This window comes from Vipera berus (assembly GCF_964194415.1).
Source record: "Vipera berus genome assembly, chromosome: 2".
Taxonomy (NCBI): Eukaryota; Metazoa; Chordata; class Lepidosauria; order Squamata; family Viperidae; genus Vipera; species Vipera berus.
This window is the reverse complement of record NC_138203.1, coordinates 98,823,961-98,849,493: the sequence shown is the minus strand read 5'-3', so window position 1 is coordinate 98,849,493 and position 25,533 is coordinate 98,823,961. Positions and strand designations below refer to the sequence as shown.

The following is a 25,533-nucleotide window of genomic DNA, read 5'->3' as shown; positions in this document are numbered from 1 at the left end:
TTGATTACAGTGATTACTAGCTAGAATTATTGGTTATGTCAACATTCCTCCTCTCCAAGGACAGCTTGTAACTATTTAACAAAGGAGCTCTTAAAGCACCTGTTCGGCTATATGTCTAGTATATCCTGTATTTCAGTGGTGGCTAACCTATGGCACGCGTGCCAGAGGTGGCACGCAGAGCCCTCCCAGTGGGCACGTGTGCCATTGCCCCAGCCCCTCCTCCCCACGCAGCCCCCTCCTCCCCAGCAGCCCCCCCGGAGAGTTTTCCCCAGGCATGGCCCATGCAGAGCAGCACAGTCAAAGACATGGCAGCCGGGCAGTGGGACAAGACTCCGTCCTCGAGCCCCGTCATGCGCAGATGATGCTGCAGGGTGCAGGCGGAGGGTGTGGCCGCCATGGCGCTGCAGGGCCGCCTGGGTGATCTGTGGTGGGCTATGGAGGCAGTAGGTAGCCCTGCGGAGGGGGGGTGGCGGTAGGGGGTGGAGCCGGGGTGGTGGTTTTGGGGCACTCAGTGTCTAAAACAGACATGTCAAACTCGCGACGTCACGTGATGTCGTGCAACGTATTAGGACGGTTTTGCCATTGCTGGCAATGGAGTGGGTGCGGCTTTCACATGACGCATCCAGCCCACGGGCTGGCAGTTTGACACCCCTGGTCTAAAAGGTTTGCCATCGTTGCTCTATGTTATAATAATGTCTTATATTTAAATCTGCAGATTACTCTTATAGCAAAGCAGATCTTCCTGTAATAAGCTTAGGATTCTATTCCTGTTACCCGCATGATGCTATTGCTGCCACTAGAATGCCCTCGCAAAATTCAATTCTTTGAGAAAGGCCAAAGCATCTTGGAATTTGGAAAGCAAGAGATCAGAAACATTCACAATATCTGTGAAACTAAGAAAAAGGAGAGGATGGTACCTAGTTTGGGTAATGAAACATCTGAAGAAAGACAGACTGATTATTATGTAAGATGGAGTTGTGAGTGCAGGAAAATGAAGGTGAAGTTTTATTCATGAATGAAAGGACTGAACTATTTATCAATAAAATATGAATGATTATGTAGATGTTGTGAGCGCACATAAAAGTAGGAATCCATAGATGGGCGATAGTTGCACATTACGTTCTAGTGAGCAGTGATAATGAAAGCAGCAGAGATGTGCTTGGAGATAGTTACGCAACATTCTGAGTGAATGCCACACAGGAGAAAAAAATATCCTGCTCAGTGAAAGGAATAGATAATGTCACTCATAAGTTTCTTTAGAAAAAGGTCTGTTTTAAAATCATGATTTAACCATAAACCCATTCATACAAACAGAGCAACAGAAGGAATATAAATCTAAAAGCAAGATTGTTGTTGATGAAAGAGAATTACTGAAGGTGCCAAGGGTTACGAGAGGCTTCAGATATGGGAAAGTCTACTTTTGGTGGTGTCAAGTGCATTTGCAGGGGCGGGGGGGGGGAAAGGCATGGAAAACTAAGAATTGAAAGAAATGGGCATGAAAGCAAAATGATGGCAGGAAGAAAAATGTATGAATCATGTGTAAAATCATATTAGAAGACAGTTTTCCAAAGGGAGAATGCAGAAACTGGTTGGAAAAATTTTAAAAGAATTGTGCTGTGGAATGTCATTAAAGACTGTGATGTTACATTAATGGGAAATCTAGAAAAATGCATTTGAGGGAATGAAATAAGCTATGGAAAAATGCACATTAAGAGAATTTTGCTGCAGAAAAAGGTGGAAGAAATATACCGTATAACATACCAAAAGAGCAGAGTCTGAAAGGTAGAAGACTAGAGGTCTCAAATCACCTCTTCCAGAGGCTTTTTTGGGTCTTTACTGATAGTCCTTGATCACCAACCACTCCTTCAGCGACTGGTGGAACTTACAATGGTGCTGAAAAAATAACTTTACTGCCAATTTGTGACTGACCTTCTACAGCCCTCTCAGTCATATGATCGCTATTACAGCCAGTATGCATTGTCCTCTACCTAACTAGTGGGGTTTTTTTTCCTCCCTCTTTTGCAGAACAGAATTATTGGAGAAGATATTTCAATGGTGTGAACTGTTTGCTCTTCTACACACTGAAAGCAATGTGATTCCGCCAGCAGCAGGAAAAGGTCAGGCAAAGGGGTGACTGCCTACAGAATTCACTTGCTCTCCTCTCCTGCAGAGCAGAGAGATTAGAGAAAAATGTTCAAGATAGTACCGTAAGGTGTTTGTGTAGTGTGCCTGTGGCTCCCAGACCTAGGCTGTCAGCACAATCATGTTGCTTTCAATGTGTAGAAGAGCAAACAGCTTACTCTCTTGAGATCTCTTTCTCTCCAATGTGTCTGCTCTATGGTGGGGGATAGAGAAAAAGCAACCTCTCATTTGCCTGACTCTCCCCCCCGCCCCGACACCCCAGAGCAGAGATCGAGAGGGATTTCAAGAAAGTAAGCTGCTTGTTCTTCAGCACCTCACAAGTGATGCTATTGCACCGACAATGGGAAAGGGTCAGGCAAAGGAGAGACTGCCTACAGAAATCACTTGCTTGTTTTCTCACCCCTCCCCCAGAGTGGAGAGATTGGAGAAACAATTTCAAGAGACTACTGTTGCATAGTATAATCTGTTTACATAGTGTGTAACTGTGGCTCTCAGCCACATGCTGCTGGGTGCAATCACATTGTTTACAGTGTGTACAAGACTGTAAACGGGCACTGGAGCATTCCAAAGTGCAGAGGAGTGATTAGGAGGGAAACAAAGGTTAAAGGTGTAAAACTGAGTAGTCTTGTCTCTTTTCAGCTAGTAGGCACAGTTGCGATCGAGTGATTTCCCACTTAGCAACTCCTTTGCTTACTGATGAAATTGTCAATCCCAATTAAGTTTGTTAAATGAGCTCTATCTGCCTACTATTTTAGATTGGTGATGTGGTAGTTTCCACTGCCATAAACCATCTTCTAAAGGAACCTCATCCGATGTCCTCTCTCAAGCACTAGTGTGTAAAGGGAAAAGGTTTGCACTCTACTTGTGCAGTCAACTCCCCTCTTCTCCAATTACACAAAAATAAATACAATAAAATGTTTTTTTTAAAAAGAGAAATATTAACTAAAAATATTCAATATTGAAGTCAGGTTATCAGACAATTAACTAATCTTTAATTAAAAAGGAAAATACAACGCACAATACTCTGAACAGACCTTAAGACTGTATTGTAATACCCTGAATGGAGCTTAAGTAATACCAAGCTACTAAAAATACTATTTCCCCAACCCAAAATTCCAGTTAAAAGTACAAAAGATTCTTTATTATTATAATTACAGCAAACTAATATTAAAGAGAAAACGAAGATTAGATACTGGATCACATACATGAAGTGTGAGTCAAGGTTGACATTAAAAACCCAGTTTCCTATTATGCAGCCAATTAAAGAATCTTAGTCTTAGCATAATGCAAAAAAAGAATCTAAATTCTAAGTATAAAGACCTCATAAGGCTTATAACCAATTTCTGAAGAAATAATGGCTTTTTCAAATAGATGTTCCCTTTGCTGTTTAATATTTCTTGTCTTCCCAAAACTCTTCTTGAGATTCCTGCTTTGGGTTCTAGGATGTTTGGGAAGATCTTGCACTCCGCTTGTTTCCAGCCTCCATCCAGTAATTTCTGCGTTGTTTTAAAGGAAATAAAACATTTTTTTTTCCAATCTCCATGAAAGGAGGGCTGGGGGAATCTCTCTGTGTACCTAGACGACAAATATCACCTCTCTCTTGTAAAAATGTTGAGCCCAAGTGTATAATTGTGAGAGGATATGTATTTAAAATGTATACCGTATTTTCCGGCGTATAAGACGACTTTTTAAGCCATGAAAATCACCTCAAAAGTTGGGGGGTCGTCTTATACGCCGGGTCGTCTTATACGCCAGAAAAAAACCTTCGGATCTTTTCTCTTTTCTGCTGGGCGGCGGGATCGCTGGGTGAATGGAGGTAGGCATGGCGACCCGTGGTAAAGCGGCTGACGGCGAACGGCGAACGGGTGATGGAGGGCAATCTCTCGTCAGCTTCTGGGGCGGCTACTGCAGCTGCTGCCGTTGCTTTCTCTAGGACTGGCCGTGCTAGCGCCTCCAATGCTGGCTGACAGGTCCCTGATGAGAGGAACGGGACTAGCCCGCACCCGTCGTCTCGGGCAGCCGCTGCCGGGGGTGACTTTGTCGTCCTTCCCCAGCGACAGGAAGTTTTCTTCATTCCAGACGTTTATTTGAAGGCGCGTGTTCGAGACAGGCATACAAAGCCCCGGGCGGTCCGAAGCGGCCCGAGGCGAGGCGGCGGGCTGCAGTCCAGGGGAGCCCCTCGGCTTCAGTTCCCCGGGAGAGCCGCTCCTTCGCGCAGGTGCTCGCGCACCACCCGGTCCAGCACGGCGTGGACGTCCCTACAGGCCTTGCGGGCGGCCTCGGCCGTTCCAGGTGGTCCTCGTGCAGCCGGCCGTTCATCTCCAGCAGGGCGATCTGGTCGGCCTTGGGCAGCAGCGCCAGCGCCAGCTGCGGGCCCCCGGCCGCCTCCTCGATGTAGTTCAGGTCGGCCAGCGGGCTGTCCTCCACGAAGCCCACGGAACTGGCGCAGACGTAGTCGCGCAGCGGGATCCCGGCGTCGATCACCGTGAGGGTGGCGGCGTTCACCGAGGCGCAGTAGTTCCCGCCGTCCGCCTGCAAGATCTGCACGTAGACGTCGATCTGGGAGCGCGGGAAGAGCTGCGTGAGGATGGCGGCCTCGAAGGTCTGCTTCAGGTGCAGCATCATCTCGCTGGACTTGCGGTCGCCGTGGGGCCGCCGCTTGCGCTCGCCCGTGCTGAAGGTGGCCATGCTGAACTGGCAGTTGACCAGCGCCTGGTCCGGCGGCGCCTTGCCCCGAAAGCCACGCGCCTCGTGGGGCCCGTAGACAACGGCCAGCGCCTTGGTGTTGCCCTGCTCCAGGTAGGCGGAGCCGTCGGCCTGCGCGAAGACGCCCATGCGGGCACGGATCTGCCGGAGCTCGCCGGCGCGCCGCCCGTCCACGCAGTAGCCCTGCTCGGACAGGAGCTCCAGCCCCGCCATTCCCGCCCAGCGCTTCCCGGCCTGCCCCGCCGACAGGAAGTTTTCTTGAGTCCCTTGCCGCCGCCAGCGTGGTGAGTCTGCCAATCAATCTTCGGGTTTTGGGCGGCGGGAGGGTGGGGGGAAAGAGAGATGGAGCGCCTCTTGTCTGCAGCCCCTTGCCCGGAACTGAGAGCAGCAGCGCACCAGGCGAGAGAGCTCAGAGAAAAGAAGGCGAGGCGCCCATTTGGCGGGGAAGGAGCAAAGCTGGGCAAATCACAGAGCAGGCAGAGCAGAGAAACGTTACAGGGGAAAAGGGGGCGGGGTTTAAAAGGCAAGGCGGGCAGGACGTGGAGACGTTCTGCAGTTAGAAGTAACGAAGGAGCCTCCGGGCGCTTTCTGGATCGGATTGTGCAAACTGAGCGTGCCGCTACAGTCCTCGTGTTTCCCAGGGTTGCCTGTCGTGCCAGAGGTATTCCCTGTAGCCCCACATTCTTTAGCTCCCCACTTTCCTTAATTCGGGCGAATTTTGTGCTCCGTGGAGAAACATTAATACGCAAATGCCGTTTGTTTAACCGCGCAAAACTCGGGGGAAACCTTGGTATTTGGGAACGGAAAGGCTTAAGCCTTTTCATTTCTGTTTTATGCACGGGCTGGGAGGGTCACGAAGTTTACCTCTTTTATTTATTAACGAGTTGTTAATATGCAGATTGTGTGCCAGGAAGTGAAATATTGAGTTATTAGCCCAAACCCTATAATTTAACATGAAAAGTAGGGGGTCGTCTTATACGCCGGGTCGCCTTATACGCCGGAAAATACGGTAGGTTCTGACAGCTGGCAGGAAATTACATACATAACAAATGAGTACACAGAAAAATATATTGCAAAGACTAGTCAAAGAGAGCAAGGAATGATTAATCTTTTTAAAAGACAGAGAAAATGTAGGAACATTTTGATGGATATAAAAAAAATGTTTAGGGATGAACAGAGCTAAAGAAGGTGTTTCCAGTACACTGAATAGAATTAAAATAGAAGTGGTGATTTCGGATGAAATAAAATAAAAACTTTATTGTCACTTTAAATGTACCCTAATCAGCATACATTAAAATGAAATTTCACTGCATTCACTGCACTCAAGGTTTGGCTATGGGTTTTAAATTGAAATGTTATAAATGTCCATACAGAAATCTACATATGAAAACGTTGAAAAATGGTAAGACTGAAGATCTAGGCAGTATTACTAGAGAAATATTAAAATGTAGATGTTTTTTCTTAGGAATAATCACCAGTTTGCTTTGTTTAATGGAACAATGTAGGGCCAGCTTATAAGCTAATATATCTAGAAACTGCAATAAATCTGAAAATAAAGCTAAAGCGTTGCAATAATCACCTAAAGTGTTTTTAATGTATACATATTGGAGACATATAGTAGAATAGTAAACTAGCAAAGTTTAAATAGTTCTACTTTGAAATTCATACATGGGTCTGAGATCAGTATATTTCCTACATCTATCTGAAACATTGTGGACCATACCTGTTCCAATAGTTTCATGAATTTCATAGTATTTGAGAAGTTCCTCATAGTCATCTACAGCCATATTGAAATGGAAAAGCGTTTTCTGGAAGCACACAACAAAACACCAAATAATCATGAGCTGAATTAACAACAAAAAAATATCACCAGACAACTAACAAATATTTCAAAATGTTTAAATCTGTGTCCGTAAAGCTCCTCAGAGTAACATAATTCAAAGAACAAAGCAGTTTTCTGTAATGTTATAGAGAACAGATAATCAAGGCTCCTTCTTGGTTATATACCATTTATCCTACTTGATTTAATTCAGAGAATCTAGTTTACCACTTCATCCGAGGCTCCAGTTTTGTCTGGCAAAGGTCTATCTGGGCAAGAACTGGAAAATATGCTTGGAACAAAGGGGATTTTTGATTATATTGATTAGAAAGAAATGAAGAAGTGTTATATTTATACTACCACTTATTAGTTGGCAACATGAGAATAAAGTAATTGGAAAACCATTATTTTGCCAGTAAATTCATATTCAGAATCCTCAGCATGAATTATACTTAGGGAATAAACAGTAGCAATTTACTCAGATCTTTCTACCTTCAGTCCATTTCACCAAATAGCTCAGAAAAGTTGTCAATGTTATATGCTTTCTTCATATAAATTCTTTATGGAAAATTTGTATGCTTATATAAGTTTTGAAACACTAAGGTTACAATAAACCGCAGCCCTGTTCACCCAGGTAAATTGAATTCTAGTGGTCCTCACACGTACATAAAGCTAACCCATGAAAATGGATGAAGCCACATCTAGTAATGTTAGTGTCATTGTGGTAAACCTGCTATAGTTTGCTGACATCGAGTGGTTATCCAGAGTTTTACAGTATATATCTATTGGACTTTGGTTTTAATTTAATATATTATGTGAATTCAGTATGTATGAAGTATATGGCAGTTTGGTGTAAATGTGGATTCAGTCTCATTTTGCTCTTGCTCTGTGTTATTCAGGAAACATCATAGAAAAGTATGAATTTGTAATCAAATTAATTGTTGACACCTTATAAAACTAGAGTAAAAGCTATGATCAACAAGGCCAACATTGCATTAGTTCCTGGTAATTCTTTGCAGTCCCACAGTTACTTGAGACAGCTGACTTACTCTCTATGGATACTTTTAAAGAGGTTTTAAAACTGGGCCATACTTGACTAGAAAGGTATATGGCATTGGGATATATGTGTTTCAAGCCCACATATATAATAAAAGCTGTTTATTTAACCTAGTCAAAGGGTTAGAGATCAGAGGGAGCAATAAAAGATGGAATGCCATTAGTTTTACCCATACAACAGCTGTTTTACCTCTGAACTGAAAGTCTTATTTTAGATAATAAATGACTTTGAAAGATAGAAATAAAGATTTATGCTGTTAGATTTAGTCTTTTAGAATACATTACATTCTTCTTTAAGAAAAGAAGGGACAGCTGACATGATGAATATCAAGAATATCAACCCAACACGTTGGAAATGCTATAAAAAATAGACAACTACTGAGTGCCAAGAAAGATGTAGAAAACTTTAATTCTTTGCTGTAACCTAATAGCAATCCAGATTTTCTAGCCCCCATTTTACAATCCATTCGTTATTTTAAACAGTAGAAAATGAGCATTTTTCTCTGACTCCCTTTTGAACCCTCAGTTCAGTTACAAAAACAAGTTTATAACAAGTCAAAGTAGGAGAGGCAAAAAGAAAAAAGAAGACATAAAAAACAAAACCAACCTCCTCATCCAACGATAAATATTGCAAAAGGAGGCGGATAATAATATACTAATCACATAATAATAACACACACATACCGTTGTCCAAATGTCACCCGTTATATGCAACTCAACGCTCTCAAGGTTTAAAATTCCCGGAAAACTAAACCGTTTCCGGCTTCCATCCAACCAATGAGCCGCATCCTCGACGGAAAGGGCGGGATTAGCGAAGGGGTGCATGGGAGGAAGGTCAAAGAAACTAGCCGAAGTAGGAAGAGTGGCTGTTGGTTTGCGGCATTGGGCGTTTTGGGAGGCGTGGCTTAGTTTCTTCAAATAGCCAATGGGAGAAGCCGTTGGTTGGTCCAGTTCTCTTTCTGTTGAACTTCAAAAGTGCAGGGATTCTTCACTGCGATTTCGCGTGGGGAGACGATCGGGGAGGGAAGGTTGGCTATTCTTATTTAAAAAGCCGTCGCAATTGCTTATATTGAACTTGCGTGCGATTCTCAAATGATCGATGAACTAGTAGTTCTCAGCTTGGATGTGCAGTAGTAACTCGCTAGGACTTTTTAGATAACGTGAATAACTTTTTAGATAACTTACAATAATGGACTCCTCAAGCTGCGTAAAATTAAGAGGATATTTTTTTTTAAAAAAAAGTTGAAGCAATAAAGGTTAAAACTGTACAGTAGGTTTTTCTTCTTGCCTTGTGAGCTTGCCTTTGTAGAAAATCCAGTGTAATTTTATTCAGCAGTGCCCCTGGGTACATTATGATTTAAAGCCCTTTTCAAAGCCAATTCTGCAGTAGGCAAAAAAAGTAAACGTTGTGGATATAGTGTGTATTAATATTCTGAGCTATCTCTCACCACAGCCAGTTTTAAGTGGTCAGCCCTAGCTCCACTCTTATTTTAGGCACAAAGCCAGCTGGGTGACCTTGGCCAATCCTCTTTTTCAGCCCATGAGACAAGGGCAATCCCCCCTCCCTTTGAAAAACCTTACCAAGAAAACAAGGAACTGATCCAGGCAGACACCAGCAGTCAACAAGGATTCTAGAGCACAAAAACTTCCACGTCCCATGTTTCACTCATTGGCTAATGGGCACATTGCAATCAAATTTAGATCCTAATTAGACAAAACTCCCATGCCATCCTCCTGAATATTGCTTCTCTACCCTTTGAGAGAACTTAAAAATTTACAATAACTCGATTTTATTAATGGTCATAGACCAAAATTCTGAATATAAAATAAACCAAAATGATAACCTTAAAATATTAAATGATAAAACACTTAATCATCTTTTAACATAATAACAGAAATAATCTGTCAGAATGTACTTATATGCAATGTTTCCTTAGAGCAATCATTAACTAGAATAGTATAGAGCTGGAAGGGACCTTGGAGGTCTTCTAGTCCAGCCCCCCCCCACACCCCTGCTGAAGCAGGAGAAGCTATACCATCTCAGACAAGTGACTGTCTAGCCCAGGGGTAGGCAACCTTGGCTCTTTTATGACTCGTGGACTTCAACTCCCAGAATTCCTGAGCCAGGAGTTGAAGTCCACGGGTCATAAAAGAGCCAAGGTTGCCTATCCCTGGTCTAGCCTCTTCTTTAAAATCTCCAGTGATGGAGGTCCCATGATTTATGGGAGTAAGCTGTTACACTGGTTACATCGTCCTCACCGTCAGGAAGTTTCTCCTTAATTCCAGGTTTCTTCTCTCTGGTCAGTTCCCAACCATTGTTTCTCGTCCTTCCCTCTGGTGCTCTGGTGAATAACGTGACCCCCTCTCTTCTTGGTGGCAACCCCTCAAATACTGGAATACTGCTATCATGTATCCCTATTTATTCTTTTCTTTAGACTAGTCAAGCCCAAGTCCTGCAACCATTCTTTGTGTGTTTTAGTATGTGCTTGTTATGTCATAGTATGCACCGGAACAGAGTTCCGGCTCTTTTTTGTCTATATATTTATATATTTCTACCTTTTCTGAGGCTTCCGAGGATCTTTCACCTAACAAGAAAAATGTATTTTCAGTAGAACAGCTGGAGTGAATCTTAAGGAACTGTATTATTATTTTAGAGTGCCATGAATAGTCCGATGGTCAGCAGAGCAAAGGCCTGCCTCCGGCATGAAAGCTTGCTAGGTGACTTTGGGCCAGTCATTCTCTCAGTTCAGCTCACCTCACGGGGTTTATGTTGTGGGGAAAATAGGAGGAGGAAAGAGTATTAGATACGTTTACCTCCTTGAGTTATTTGTAAAAATAACAAAAGTGGGATTAAAAAAAATCTTTTAAAATATGTGATGCCAATTCAATTCTCGCAGAGGTAGATTTAAAAAGAAGGTTCCTATACCTTCTTTTGGATACTCTGATGAAACTCTGGTTTCTCTTCAGGTCATATCAAATGTTATGTTTTGCACATTCCTGAAGAAAAAAACAACAGAGTTTGAGCAAGCTGAGATTTGCATATTTTCAAAAAAGCAACTTCTCCCAAGTACATTTTAAAAGCATAATACATTCTTAACATGGTGAGGACTCTCATTACGCCTCCAGATAAAACAAGGTAGTATTTTATTTATTCTAAGAGATTTAATAGCATGCCTATTTTTCATGAAATAATTAATTCTTTCAAATAGACTATTATTTGATTATTTTAGCCCAGATTGATAAATATGGGTCAGAAGGTGGCAGCAAACTCCTTCTGTTCATTTATTTGTTTAGCATTTACCCCTATTCACATGCCATCAAGTCATTATGTAAGGTGTGTTAACAGTTGTCTAACTATATTTTAAAGACCTTTTGAACTCTCCCTTTCTTGTATCCATTCCAAAAATCATCTTAGTCCTTGGCAGAAACACAAATCTGCTATTCATCATAATAACTATAAAATCACTTCTACAAGGGCCTGCAATCAATGCTAATGACTTACTGTACAACAAATGTTTAGCCCTTAGCTGTTGTGTGGGATCCAGTCATAATTACCATATTGATGGCAGAAAAATGTTCTATTTTAAGCACTGCACTAATAAACAGATGTTTTCTCTGGTATAGAAATGTTCTGTCTTTTAAGACTTGGTATACTGATACCTTTAATCACAACATGAAAACATCATTTTGGCCTCAGAGAACATTCCAAAATCTTATTAAGGTAATACCTTTCTTAGGCTCATTCAAAATTTTTTGGAGATTGCTAGATTTCTGGATTGGACAAAATGTTAGAAAAATTGGGAGATGGGAGGCTTGGTAAAACCTGCAATCACTATTTTAAGCTGTGATAGTATATTTTATTCATTTCAATGATATTTAAGTTTATGACTGAATCAAATGTTGATTCTCACACTGAATCTAAAATCTAGGTATACCTGAATCTGATCCTCAGATCCCTTGATAGAAGATGCCTGACTGCCTCCTGGTATTTGTGCATTTTGTATTTCTGCTGAATTTGTTCAGAGACTGGGTAATTCCTATTATTAGTACTTTGAATTAGCAGAACCTATATGTAGTCACTGACAGAGAGTTGTAAGAGCCAGTTGCGCTTTTATATACTTGACTGTAACAAACTCACTTGGTATTTTTTTTCTCTGCAGGGGGATGGAACAATCTAGCTTGCATCTGGCTTTACTTATTTTCTTCAGAGCAATCTAAATACTAATAATGATAGGATAATAAAGTAACAAGGGAACAAGCATCAGATTCCTGGGTGTGCAGGAATCCATCCAGGACATAGCACAGAAGCGTTGCTTGAGCAGGGTTCGTAAGATTATCTGGGACACTACACATCCTCTTCACAACCTGTTTTCCTTGTTACCTTCTGGGAGGAGGCTTCATGGTATCTGTAGCAGAACATCCAGATTCAGCCATAGTTTCATTCCATACAGCATTAACCTTGTGAACTCTCAAGCTTCCTCCTTCTATTATATATTCAAGATGGACAGTATTTAATATTTATTTGTTATGTATATGTAGGGGTGTGGGTCTATACATGTGTTGTATATAGTATGTTTAGGTGTGTGTCATGTATGTGTTTCACTTTTGAGAGCGGGGCAACTAAATTTCATTTTTGATGTGTGCCATTGTGCCCACAGTAAAAAAATGACAATAAAGGTTATGTTAGCTTATCTAACAAGGGAACATTCATAGCCTAAGGTAGACTTAAGAAGAGTACTGTATTGTCACAAATAAGTGAGCCTACAACAAACCTCCATTTTCATCTTGGATTATTTCCTTTTAGACCTGATGAGATAAAAACATAATTCACAGACTTGCATTGTGCAGCTTTTGTTTTAATATTTTATTATCCACTATTTACTCAGTTCATTGATTTTGTTCAGGTTTTGGAAACCACCACTGTCTACTAGTATCTGCTAGACTTTTTAACTCTGCCTTGCACTTCTGAAAATGTCTTCTGAACTATTGGACTGTGTGAACTGAGTGATATATAAATATATTGGATAACTTAAAAAGACTGTTTAATAGAACTTCATGCATATGTCAGTACTGTTCATTGTGTTCATTCAATTCAGTTGTTCATTGCCTCTTACGTATAAGCATCTAAGCAATATGTTTACCAATACTTGATTTTTTAAAAGTGATGTTAAGTTGGATCTCTATAGTTCTTTGAAAAATTTTCTAGGTTCCACTAGATATTTGAAATCTCCCTCTAATGGGAAGATTAAGTCTCATAAATCTTCCTAGCTATCAGAAAAATATTTGTAGTGTTTGCTTCTCTTCAGACAAGTGAGAAAGGCATTTGTGGATATGAACATATTTTCCCTACCTTGTCTCCCAGAATTATAAAAAAAAAGAATATCAGCTCTAAGGCTATCGTCTAGAACAGACAAGTCAAACACAAGGCCCGGGGGGCAGATCCGGCCCGCGAAGTGGTTTCATGTGGCCCGCAAAGCCATCCTGGAAACAGTGAGGGAACGGCCCCCACTGCCTTGGCCCTGGCCCAGAGATCCTCCTTCTGCTAGAGACCCTCAGATCTGTCCCACTCCTGCCCAGGCCCCCATAGGCACCCTTGATGCGAACGATGTAGAGCTGGCCATGCCCACCCAGTAGGCCATACGCACTCTAGCCGTGCCCACCCAGTAGGCCACGCCCACCCTGGCCACACCCACCCAGGCCACACCCGCCCGGCCCCCTGAGGGCAACCGCAATGCTGATGCGGCCCTCAATGAAATTGAGTTTGACACCCCTGGTCTAGAACATCTCTCCCATCACTAATGAAATGAAGAAAAATCGTACCAACCAAGGAAAAATATATGTGAGACTGATAGAGCAAAAACAAACAAAACAAAACACCCCCCCTCACTACTTCTTCCTTTCCTCTTTTCTAGCAAATATTTGATGCATAAGATATGGCTATTCCTCTGTCTTTGGAATACTATTTCCTCCAGCTCAAACTCACTCATTAACTGTTGGGTAAACATGATCAACGTTTTTAGTAGAATTTATTAAAGAAAAGATTTTGAAATGTTCTTTGGCTGTTCAATAGCTTATACAGCTAAAGAAGTACATTGATGAATCAGATTCTGTGACCTTCCATTTCTTTTACACCAAAGAAGATAACCCATTTTCAACTAAGTTATTGTGTTAATGGATGGCTGTTCTAAGAAATGAGCCTTCTGTACTATACCATTGCCATTTCTTAGATTGAAGTTTTAATTATAGCCTGGCTTCTGCTTCCTTCTTTTTTGTGGGAGAGAACTGTCTTCTTAGTTCAATCACATGCTTTCTTCAGAGGATACAGATTTTTAAAAGTATCCTTGCTTTAACTCTGGTTGTCAATCTCTAGTTCTTTTTGCTGATCGCTATACTGATGTTTTGCTCTGATCATTCTGTTTGCATCAAAAGGCATGCTCCTAAATATTTATAGAGGAAATTATTTCATATAGGTATTCGTTCTGTGACTCAAATCACAAACTCTTTGCAAGATGACATCTTGAATAAAAAAAAATGAATGAAATCATCAGTTCAATCTCATTCTCTTTTTCTCTTTCTCCTCAAACTAATTCAGTGGGCTAATGCCTCCTTAAGTAACACCAGCTGCCTGCAATTAGTGCAGGTTCGCCTCCCACCAGGCTCAAGGTTGACTCAGCCTTCCATCCTTCCGAGGTAGGTAAAATGAGGACCCAGATTGTTGGGGGCAATAAGCTGACTTTGTAATAATGCCGCTTGGGGGGGGGAGCTAATAAGCCCCAATAAGCAGGCATATACATAGAATGAAGGCTATTGCTAAGCACATTGGTTTGTGCTTAAATTGTAAGCCGCCCTGAGTCTTCGGAGAAGGGCGGGATATAAATGGGATTAAAATAAAATAAATAAATAAATAAATTCATAAGGTTGTTATTGTAGAGAAAACGGGGCACAGCATATGTAATAAACAACACTTTGATTTCCTAAACGAAGGAAGGAAGGAAGGAAGGAAGGAAGGAAGGAAGGAAGGAAGGAAGGAAGGAAAAAAAATTCAACATCAATATGTACAGTCTAAATCTATACATATTTTGGAAATTAAATGGCCTTAGAAAATTACAAAGCTTTAGGATTTGATGAAATACCAGCAGAATATATAATGCTACATGGGGTTTGTAAGCAGATACAGAAAACATGGGGGCACAAAGAGATAAGGGAATGGAAAAGGTATTTACATTCCAATATCAAAAAGAGGCAGTACTGACAATGTTTAAACTACCAAGCAATTGCACATATCTCATATGCTAGTAAGATACTGCTCAGAATTTTGCAATCTATAGTTCAACAATTCATGGAAGAACTGTCAGATGTCCAAATTGGATTCGGAAGACTGGAATATAGGGCGTATCTCTTTAAGAAAACCAAATGTGGTCACAAATGGAAAAGGAAGCCATTGAAAGTGTCACTGTCTGCTTAAGTCAGGGCTGGGCAATTAATTTTCCCCAGGGCTATATGAGAAACTTGGATTGTTGTGGAGGGCCACTGTCACCCACTGCTGTCCCCTCTCAGACAGGAATAGTCAAAGGGCTAGAATGCATAAAATGCCCAGGTCTGGCTTAGACTATGATTTTAGGAGTCCTAAATAGAAGCCTGACCAGGTCCTGTCAGTCACAAGGAGAAAGCCGATTCTTGCGACAAATGTGAGACCCTGTCAGTTCCCTACGTTCTGAATTGGTGCCCTGATACCAGCAATACTAGCTTATTATCCATTTGGGCAGGGTATTAAGTCATCAATATCTCCTTGATTGTCACAAAAATAATGCCATTTGGAAAGCTCCCTGTTTGACCCAAAAAGCAGCCGTGATAGCAACTATGATATTGGCTGCTCTGCTCACCAGGCTTCACACTACCTGCTCACTTTCATTGTTTCAGCAGGTGACAAGTGAGCATTGAAGCAAGTGTGGCAAAATGTGAGAAAACAGCCAACCCTGCGTTCTATTGGCTTAATTATCACAGTCGTCTGCAGGAGGCAATCAAAATAGCATACAGCACGTAAAAATGCTGTGGTTATGGCCGTTCTCTTGACTTTTTTCTCCACCCTCCATGGATGCCCCTGAAGGGTTCTGTAACTGGGACAAAAAGAAATTGTTTAGCCTAACTATTGCTATCTCGCTTTTATAATCAGCGTTTGGTTTCAGGGACAAATTTCATGCAAGTGTGGGAAAACATGTACATGGATGGGATGTACTGAAGGAGGGAATAAGGGAGTGTACAGGAATGGTTGATGTCTTCCTTATGATGTAATGGCTCTGTCGTCTGATTTTCATAGGCTAACAAAGTTTATAAAGCAATGCTACTAACTTTCTAAGATGTGGCACTTCTGGACGTAACTCTGCCAGTGTTCCAGATTGTTTGCCATCCAGCTGTTTTATTTGATCAATTAAAGCACTGTTTCCTCAAGAAACCTCCGTTTGAGTTGCCCGATTAGACTTTTAATGGCATCTCAAATTTAAGTAAGGGCCAGGGACCTTGCACCCCTGCCCGTTAGTAAGTTCTGGGACGATTACTCTTAAATTTCTGCAGAAGGCTGTTAGTAGTGTTCTACTACACCAGACATATCGAACACAAGACCCGGGGGCCAGATCTGGCCCGTGAAGTGGTTTCATGTGGCCCGCGAAGCCATCCTGGAAACAGTGAGGAAAAGGCCCCCGCTGCCTTGGCCCCAGCCCAGGCCGGCAGGAGCCAATGTACAATTTCGTGGTGGCCATCTATGCTGAAAGGCATTCAGTCTTAACTCTACAAGGCTGTCTGGAAACAGCGAGGGACCAGCCCCTGCCGTGTCAGCCCCGCCCCCTGGGCACGGGCTGGGGGGGTATCACCCTTTGTGAGGAATGAAGAAATGCACCATTGCCTGGAAGTGGCCAGCACATGGCCCTGCCTACTTCGGGAAGGCTAGGGGCTGGGCAGCATTGCGCTTCTCTTCAGATTCGTGCCATCTGGCTCAGCCTCTCGGCACTGTCAGGAAAGTGCCCCAATGCCTGCCAAAACCGGGCAGGCTGGGGGCTGGGCAGCATTGTGCAGGTAACATCGACTCTCATGCTGCTCATGGCATCCCCTCCCCCACAGCCCACCAAGCTGGATATGTGAAGTAGGCGAGGGCCATGTGCTGGCCACTTCCAGGCGATGGTGCATTTCTTCATTCCTCACGAAGGATGACACTTCCCCAGCTGTGTTTCTTGCCTGTTTTTCTCCCTCCCTCTCAAATATTTTCCCACCACTCTTGAAGGAAGGAAGGAAGGAAGGAAGGAGAGGGAGGGTCTGGGGGAAGTCCTGCCTTAGTCCTTCCCTGCTGCCCTTTCACCATCCTCTTGCCCCCTCCTCCTGGCATATCCTGGGTGACCGAGTCTACCCCGAGAAAGCCCCCTACTCCTCTGTTGGGAAACGCCCCGAACCTGATCTAAAAGGTGTGTTAAGTCGGGCATCCCACAACACCGAGCGACGTCTTTCCGATGCTGCCTGTGGACCTCCACGGCATCTGATATTGGAGGCATGTCTGATCCTCCCCGGCAAGCCGAAGGGGATTCCAGTCCATGCCTTAACTGACTCGAGCCACCACAAATTTTATGAATTCAGCATTTGTGGCCAAATGGGCTGTTGCCCAGTGCCCGGTGGAACCACCCATGTTAGTGGAGACTATTGATGGTCAAGTGGTCCTGTCTGGGCCAATTAAGGCCCCCATGCAACCGTTATATATGGCCATCAGTTCCCATGAGGAGGCCATACAGTTCTATATCACCTCAGATCTGCATTTTCCCGTGGTCTTGGGACTGGCGTGGCATGACCCACAGATCTATTGGTCACAGAAGTTGGTCACCTTCCCAAGCTTACAGTGCGTGGACCACACCCGCCATATCTGTGCCGGGCAGGTGGAGGGTTCCCCAGGGGTTTCCTTGCCTTCCGAACTGACTGAATTTGCTGATGTGTTCAGTGAGACAGAGGCGGATCAATTACCCCCGCACAGGCCCTATGACTTCCCCATTGATTTAGTCCCTGACGCGCCTCTCCCAGTGGGGTGTTTGTACTCCATGTCGGACCCCGAGTTGGCTGCATTGCGGGACCTTCTGGAAGATGAAGAAACAGAGGGGCCATCTTGTTAGCTGCTGCAAGAAGATTGACTATGACAAAGCAGCAAAAATGGTGCATTGGAAGATCTGCAAGAAACCCTGCTTGCATGTAAGCAAGACTTGGTGGGACCACGAAATAGACCAAGCAATAGTAATGGAAGAAGGTAAAGTGCTCTGGGACTTTAGAATTCAAACAGACAAGCACCTAACACCCCCAAACTTAACAAACGCTGGTTAACAATAGCATGGATGGGCCACCGTGTCAGGTTCTTTCCATGCCAGTGACTATGACACTAGCACTGGACATTACAGATCCATGATGTGAAATTAGGAGCCTTTTTCAGCAAAAATGCTGCATCAGGATTCCTGTACATAACATTCCACCTGAACCAACCTGAAGTCCTCCCAAGAACATCTCTGGGAAAAACCCAGATTGGTACATTTTTAAAGATGTTTAAGAATACAGTCTTGCTGAAAATTACTACCAGCCTCATGTTATCCTGTAGGAATAGGGGTGTTTGGTTTTGTTTAATTCTTTATCTGGTAGCACTTCAACTTATTTTCCTGCTCATGAACATCCCTCCAATTATTTTGCTCTTAAATGGTCAGACTTTTTCAGAGCTTTGGTGCTGTTGCTACAGTCATCAAGCTGATGTTGTGAACCTCACAGCTCCTTTTGTTGAATCAGGTGTGGGATCTGGCCCCGTTTGCAAGAGGGAAAGAATTTTGTTTCATCAAAACAGCAAGGGATACCTTTGCCAACCCTCACAAGTAAGTTTATATAGTAAATAGATTTTCTCTCCATTGCATCCAACTATGTGACCTTTATCTATTTATGAAGCTAGATGAAACAGTGCCTTAGGATTTCTTATCTGGAGTAAATTATATTTGTTTATCTTAGAGTGTAATTCTCAAACATGGCCAAAATGGGCTTCTCAGAGACCAGAAAATACAGTAGTCTATAGATTATTTCCATCTGAAAGGTGTAAGTATCTTTTGTGTTGGATTGGCATTCCCTCTTTAATGACACGGAAGTTGAGCCTGGCGCAAACATAAACATTATTATTATTATTATTATTATTATTATTATTATTATTATTATTATTATTATTATTATTATTATTATTATTATTTTATTATTATTATTATTTTGATAGGGAGCTGACTCATCTTGCGAAGTGTGATTAAAGATGCAAGGAGTATGTGGAATGAAACTACGGTTGCCACTGACACCCCTGGTGTTTTATTGATTTATTTGCCAGGCTGCTCTAATTGATGCTGACATAGTGCAGTTTATATATCTAACATATGGAAGCAGAGTTAAAACAACAAAGATGAACAATGGAATAAACAAACAAAAATTCCTACCACATGCTTTTTTACATGCACCTAGGTCAGGGGTAGACAACCTTGGCTCTTTTATGACTCATGGACTTCAACTCCTAGAATTCCTGAACCAGCACAACCCTAACCCTAACTCACCACAGCTGGCTCAGGAATTCTGGGAGTTGAAGTCCACGAGTCATAAAAGAGCCAAGGTTGCCTAGCCCCTGACCTAGGTACAACAACAACAACAACAACTATAATAATAATATCAACAGGCAGTCCTAGTGAAGGAGGACACTGTTCAAACCATCTCTATCTTGAAGGCCTTTCTACATCCTGTTAAATTTCCATTGAAATGCTGATCCATAGAAGGAGACAGTGACTGAAAAGGCTTGTCTCCACAATCCTTTTATGTTGCCTTCAAAGAACCTGCCTGTCCTTCCAGGGCAGCCAAAAAAGAAACCCAGATCTTGAGCCTTGAAACTTTTTAAAGGTGACAACCAGCTTCTTGAAATACACCCAGAAACCCAAGCGTTGCCAGTGCTGCTCTCAAAGTAAAAATGTTATATGAGCAAAGTGCAGAAATTCCTTCATCTGGAAAACTTGTAAGTTCTAGGCAGTCTTCAGAGGCAGCCAATTGCAGAACTCACTGCAGTAGTCCAGACGAAATAAGTGACTGTAGGAATGACTTTTGGTAAGGTCTCCTACTCCAGAAAATGTCCTAATTGGCACACCCGTAGGGCTTCTCATTATTATCATTATAAACCCCTATAGGATGGCCCCTGACCTTCTCAACTCTCAGAGATGGTCTAGAACAAAGGTAGGCAACCTTGGCTCTTTTATGACTCATGGACTTCAACTCCCAGAATTCCTGAGCCAGCATGGCTCAGCTTAGAAACCTCTCTTTCCCCTCAGCATGGCTGGCTCAGGAATTCTGGGAGTTGAAGTCCATGAGTCATAAAAGAGCCAAGGTTGCCTACCCCTGGTCTAGAAGGACACTATCCTTGATGGAATCAAAACCTCTGAGAACAGGACCCAAAGGACATGCTTTCCTATGCTGGTTCTGCCAGAACTCATCCATGAGCCTAATGTGGAAGGGCAGGGATCCACGATATGCAAAATTCATGTCACAGACAACGTTGTCCGTTTCCTCAGGACCAATAGAACTTGAATTCTCTACAGATATTTTTGCAAGAAATGACTTACCTTAACCCGACAGTACTTGGTCAGCTACAGTTTTAACTCCAAAAGGAGCTGGATGGTTTTCATTGTTTTGATGGAAGTGTATTTGATGCCATTTTGGAGCATACACAGGTGATGCTATGAATAACTTGTGTTGCAAGAGTTAGGTGACAGTAAAAAAAATGACACCTGTGTTGTCTCTTTTCTTTGAAATGAATGACAGCATCTTCTGACGCTTAAAGACTGGGAAGCTGTATCTTTAAGCAATTCTAGAGGGATAATTCTTGGAAGGACAACCAAGAATAATTTACAGTTTGAAATACAGAGAATTTTTCTGATAGTGAGAACAATTAATAAGTGGAACGGCTTCCCTCCAGAAGTTGTGGGTGCTCCAACATTGGAAGTTTTCAAGAAGAGATTTGGACAGCCATTTGTCTGAAATGGCATGGAGTCTCCTGCTTGAGCAGGGGGGTGGACTAGAAGACCTCCAAGTTCCCTTCCACCTCTGTTATTCTGTTAATCCTCCAGCTGACTAGAAGATTCCTCACTTGACTTCATCTGCCCTTTTATGTTGGAAAAAATAGATCAAAAGGAAACAAGGAAATGAGACAAAAATTGCAGACAATGTAATTCCTATCTGATTTGTACAGCTTATTTGATTATTTGTTTTCTTTGCTAAATGACAGAGAATCAACACTCCAAAGTTTAGTTCTGATTAGCTATCATAACAACTGAATCTTTAAAAAAAACAGAGGAGGGCATTAAGTCTATCAGAAAAATGCAAAAAAGGCACCTATTTTGAATATTTTAAAAGGAATAAAGAATCCACCATCAAAAGTAGGGGATTTCAGCCCAAATGCAATCCTTAGGACTCCTGTGTATATGTGGTTTTGTATGTGTTTGGTTGTGGCTACAACATAAAATTGCGGGCTTTTGTGGATTAAACCAATCCTGGCATAATAATAATAATGATGATGATGATGATGACGATGATGTTGGAAGGGATCTTGGAGGTCATCTAGTCCAAGCCCCTGCTCAGGCAGAAAACCCTATACCATTTCAGAGAAATGGTTGTCCAGTCTCTTCTTAAAAAATTCCAGTGTTGGAGCATTCACAGCTTCTGGAGGCAGGTTGTTCCACTGATTGATTGTTCTAACTGTCAGAAAATTTCTCCTTAGTTCTAGGTTGCTTCTCTCTTTGGTTACTTTCCATCTATTGCTTCTTGTCCTGCCTTCAAGTGCCTTGGAGAATAGCTTGACTTCTTCTTCTTTGTGGCAGCCCCTGAGATATTGGAACATTGCTATCATGTCACCCCTAGTCCTTCTCTTCATTAAGCTAGACATACCCAATTCCAGCAACCGTTCCTTATATGTTTCAGCTTCCAGTCCCCTGATCATCTTTGTTGCTCTTTTTTGTACCCTTTCTAGAGTCTCAACATCTTTTTTACATTGTGGTGACCAAAACTGGATGCAGTATTCCAAATGTGGCCTTACCAAGGCATTATAAAGTGGTATTAACACTTCATGTGGTCTTGATTCTATCCCTCTGTTAATGCAGCCTAGCACTGTGTTGGCTTTTTTGGCAGCTGCAGCACACTGCTGGCTCATATTGAAGTGATTGTCCACTAGGACTCCAAGATCTTCTGATGGTGGTTCTCAAGGCTTTGCAGAAAAACAGAGTGGATCATCCATGTCTAAGGTCCGGCCTTAGATGACTTATGTACTCACTTTTATATTTCAACTCAGGTAGGTTGTCTACTTGTTTAACTTCTTAAACAAGTGGTAGTGAATTCAAATGTTCCAAATAGCTGTTGGGCAAAAGCAGGAAGCTATGATCACTACAACCTCAAGAAAATCTTCTATTTTCTCTTACTGTATTTCTTGAAATCCATATCAAAATATAGACTACAATCTATATTTTCCCTAATCTGAGGGAAGGTAAATGATGTTCTGGAGTTTCCCTGGGGAATAGGCTTCTGAATCCTACATATGTATATATGTATGCCTATTTTAAGCTTTTGATTTTGTGCACCTCTCCCAGAATTTTGAGAAGCGAGAATAAGATTGTAGCATTTACACCACCTCTTGTGTGGATTCTAGCAAGTCACATTGTTATGTATGCAGGCACCTGCATAGCAACAGCCACCAGGGGGCATTGGCCTGAACGGTTTTGGCGGGAAACCCAGTTTTGGAGGGAAACCTAGGGCCAACCCCATTGGCTGTCCGCTTACCTGGCTAGGTATTTAAGGAGGCCAGGTAACCCTCACTCCTCAGTACGCTACCCCTCCCAATAAAGAGCTGAACACGTACTCCAGCTGGCGTCTCTTCCTTGCGTCGGACCCACTACACAATACACATAAACCAAAGCCATGGATCTCTTTGGGCATAGCAGGGAAATTATCCAACAGACAGACAGAGAGTATTGCAGATGCTAGCAATCTGTCTCCTGTTTCATAACTGAAGCTGTAAACAAAACCTGCTCTTGCCTTTGCTACTTCATTCAGCTGAATGTCACATCTTGTGTGAAGATAGCAGCAGCCCTGCTTTTAATTTATTTGATTCATGGGTCAAATCAAAAGAAACACAAAATAGTTGCTGCTTTCCTATATTCAGTAAAATGGCTTCTGTTTCCTATCAGAGGGTCAGCTAGCTTGAACTTTCTCAAATATAGCATTCCTGAGAAGACCCACAAATATGATTCAGACCAAGACTTGGTCTGGTGTAAAACTAGAGGGAACAAATATTTGCTAGACTAGAGGTTCATCCCCAAGATATACCTCTCAGGGCAAAATTGCATTGGTTTGATAAGCAAAATACTTACTAATCAGGAATACTAAACACTGTAAAATCTTTTTTTTAAAAAAAATCACAAAATCAGGATTGCTTTGTGCAGTTTTCCTTATATATTGCTTTAATTTATTTATACTATATCCTCTCATGGACCTAGGCATAAGAGCGAGTGTCACATAGATCTGAAATATTTGAAATATTTGAGGTGCTGTCACAGAGAAGAGGGGGTAGACCTAGTCTCCAAAGGACCAAGGGCAGGACAAGAAATAATAGATAGAAGATTATCAAAAAAAAGAGATGCAATCTAGAACTAAGGAGAAATTCCCTGACAGTGAAAACAATTAACCAGTGGAATGGCTTGGCTTTGGAAGTTCTGGGTGCCCCATTACTGGAGGTTTTCAAGAAGAGATTGGACATCCATTAGCCTGGAATGGTATTGGATCTCCTTCTTGAGCATGTAGCAGAGACCTCTAAGGTCCCTTCCAACTCGGTGGTAATAATAATTAATCATCATCATCATCATCATCATCATCATCATAACAACAACAACAATAATAATAATAATAATATAATAATAATAATAATAATAATAATAATAATAATAATAATAAAGTTGGAAGGGACCTTGGAGGTCATCTAGTCCAACCCCCTGCTAAGGCAGGAAACCCTATACCATTTCAGACAAATGGCTGTCCAGTCTCTTCTTAAAAACTTCCAGTGTTGGAGCATTCACCACTTCTGGAGGCAGGTTGTTCCACTGGTTAGTTGTTCTAACTGTCAGGAAGTTTCTCCTTAGTTCTAGGTTGCTTCTCTCCTTGAGTAGTTTCCATCCGTTGCTTCTTGTCCTGCCTTCAGGCACTTTGGAGAATAGCTTGACTCCCTCTTCTTTGTGGCAGCCCCTGAGATATTGGAACACTGCTATCATGTCACCACCAGTCGCCTAGCAAGTTGTCAAAAACTTGATGACCCCCCCCAAAAAAAAGGAAAAAAGTGATGAAGTACAGGTAAGTCCTCAACTTGCAACAGTTCGCTTACTGACTGTTTGAAGTTACAATGGCACTGAAAAAAGTGCCCCCCAAGCCACAGCCGAGCAAGACACCTGCCTGCCCACCCGGCGACGCTCTTCCTCCTGTCCGAGGTTTTCATTGTTGTGAGCATTTCTGTTGAGGATTGGCAGCGGAGGTGGGGTGGGTGTTTGGTTTTTATTCCCCCCCCCCCCATCTTCTGGGTGGTTGCAGTAGGTTTTGGTCACTTCACATGACCCTGGGACACTGTGAACATCATAAATATGAATCAGTTTCCAAGCATCTGAATGTAAATCACAAGACCCTGGAGATGCTGCAACATTCCAGCTGATCAATACTTCTTCTGGGCTCAGCAGAAGTGCTGGGATCAGCGCTGAGCTCCAGCTGGAGCCTGGCCCTGATCCTGGCGCTTCCGCTGATCCCTGACAGACCTGCAGCTCCAGCCATCTCTCGCTCAGGCTCATGTGGTGCTGCCACCGGTTCAGCTCATTCCCCTCCCCTGCTACCACTTTTCTAGGATGGTCGTGTGCCACCTGCCAGGTGCCAATGTATCACAGGTGGTACCCGTACCACTGGTTGAAAAGCCCTGTACTACTGAACTCTAATGAGCAACGTTCATTATACACAGAGGTAGATTCTGGATCTACTTTTAGGGCTCTGTAAAACTTACCTCTGCCTTTGGGCTAGGTTTTTGCTTGTCTGTATGTAGTGACAGAGACAGTAATGCTGAGCAAAGCTCCCAGAGTTGATTGCCACTTCCAATATATTTGCATTAACAGCAGGAATGTCATAAGACCAAATAGTGACCACTGATGGGCAGAGAGCCCTGTTTAGTTCTGTTGACAAGCAAGCCATCCAGATTCCACCACCACCATACAAGCATTGATTCTGGTCTTAGGCCAAATCAACTACCTGATTGTTCCATGAGCCTATCTTGTGGATGTGAGATGAAGTAGACAACTGAGCAGTAGAGCACCATCAAGAGTGTCAAGAGTGCAAGGCAGTTGGAAACACATCCACCAATGACTTCCCTTGAGCTGTGCTGATGGATTTCCCCACCTTCCACAGTTTTTGCTGTAGCTATTCATATTCAGACTGTTTTTGCATAAGCCCACATTCAAATAGATGTGTGAGGTGTCAGTACCCGCCAGCTTTCAAAAGCCATTGAGCAAACACGCGTAGCTGTTCATGTTTGAACTAGAGAAAAGCTCATCTTCTTATTTGAAGGCTCTAAAAATATTCAGCCCAACCATGTCCCATTGGTTGATCTGCCAGTTCTCATATTGTTTAACATTGTTAGCTTCATCTGTCTGCAGTTTTTCCCAAGATAATTGGGGCATGGTAAAAAAAAAATTCTACATGTTTTGTACTGAACA

At 42.5% G+C, this 25,533-nt stretch overlaps 2 protein-coding genes across 2 annotated transcripts in view; both read right to left on the bottom strand.

Annotated features, from left to right (window-relative positions):
* The window catches only part of MELK (maternal embryonic leucine zipper kinase), a gene marked incomplete at its 5' end in the record, with an annotated part of 37,936 nt that extends 31,301 nt beyond the window's left edge, over nucleotides 1–6,635 (bottom strand). The window contains one exon of the mRNA XM_081318424.1: nucleotides 6,572–6,635. Within this exon, the coding sequence (XP_081174550.1) occupies nucleotides 6,572–6,635 (64 nt within the window). The remainder of the gene's footprint in view (nucleotides 1–6,571) is intronic.
* Nucleotides 4,328–5,074, bottom strand: LOC308663407 (exosome complex component RRP41-like; the record flags this gene model as incomplete). Its single annotated transcript, XM_081319788.1, is given in 2 exon segments — nucleotides 4,328–4,425; nucleotides 4,428–5,074. Coding segments are annotated over 2 exon segments (732 nt in total). The 5' UTR covers nucleotides 5,062–5,074.
* Nucleotides 6,636–25,533: the final 18,898 nt, after the last annotated feature.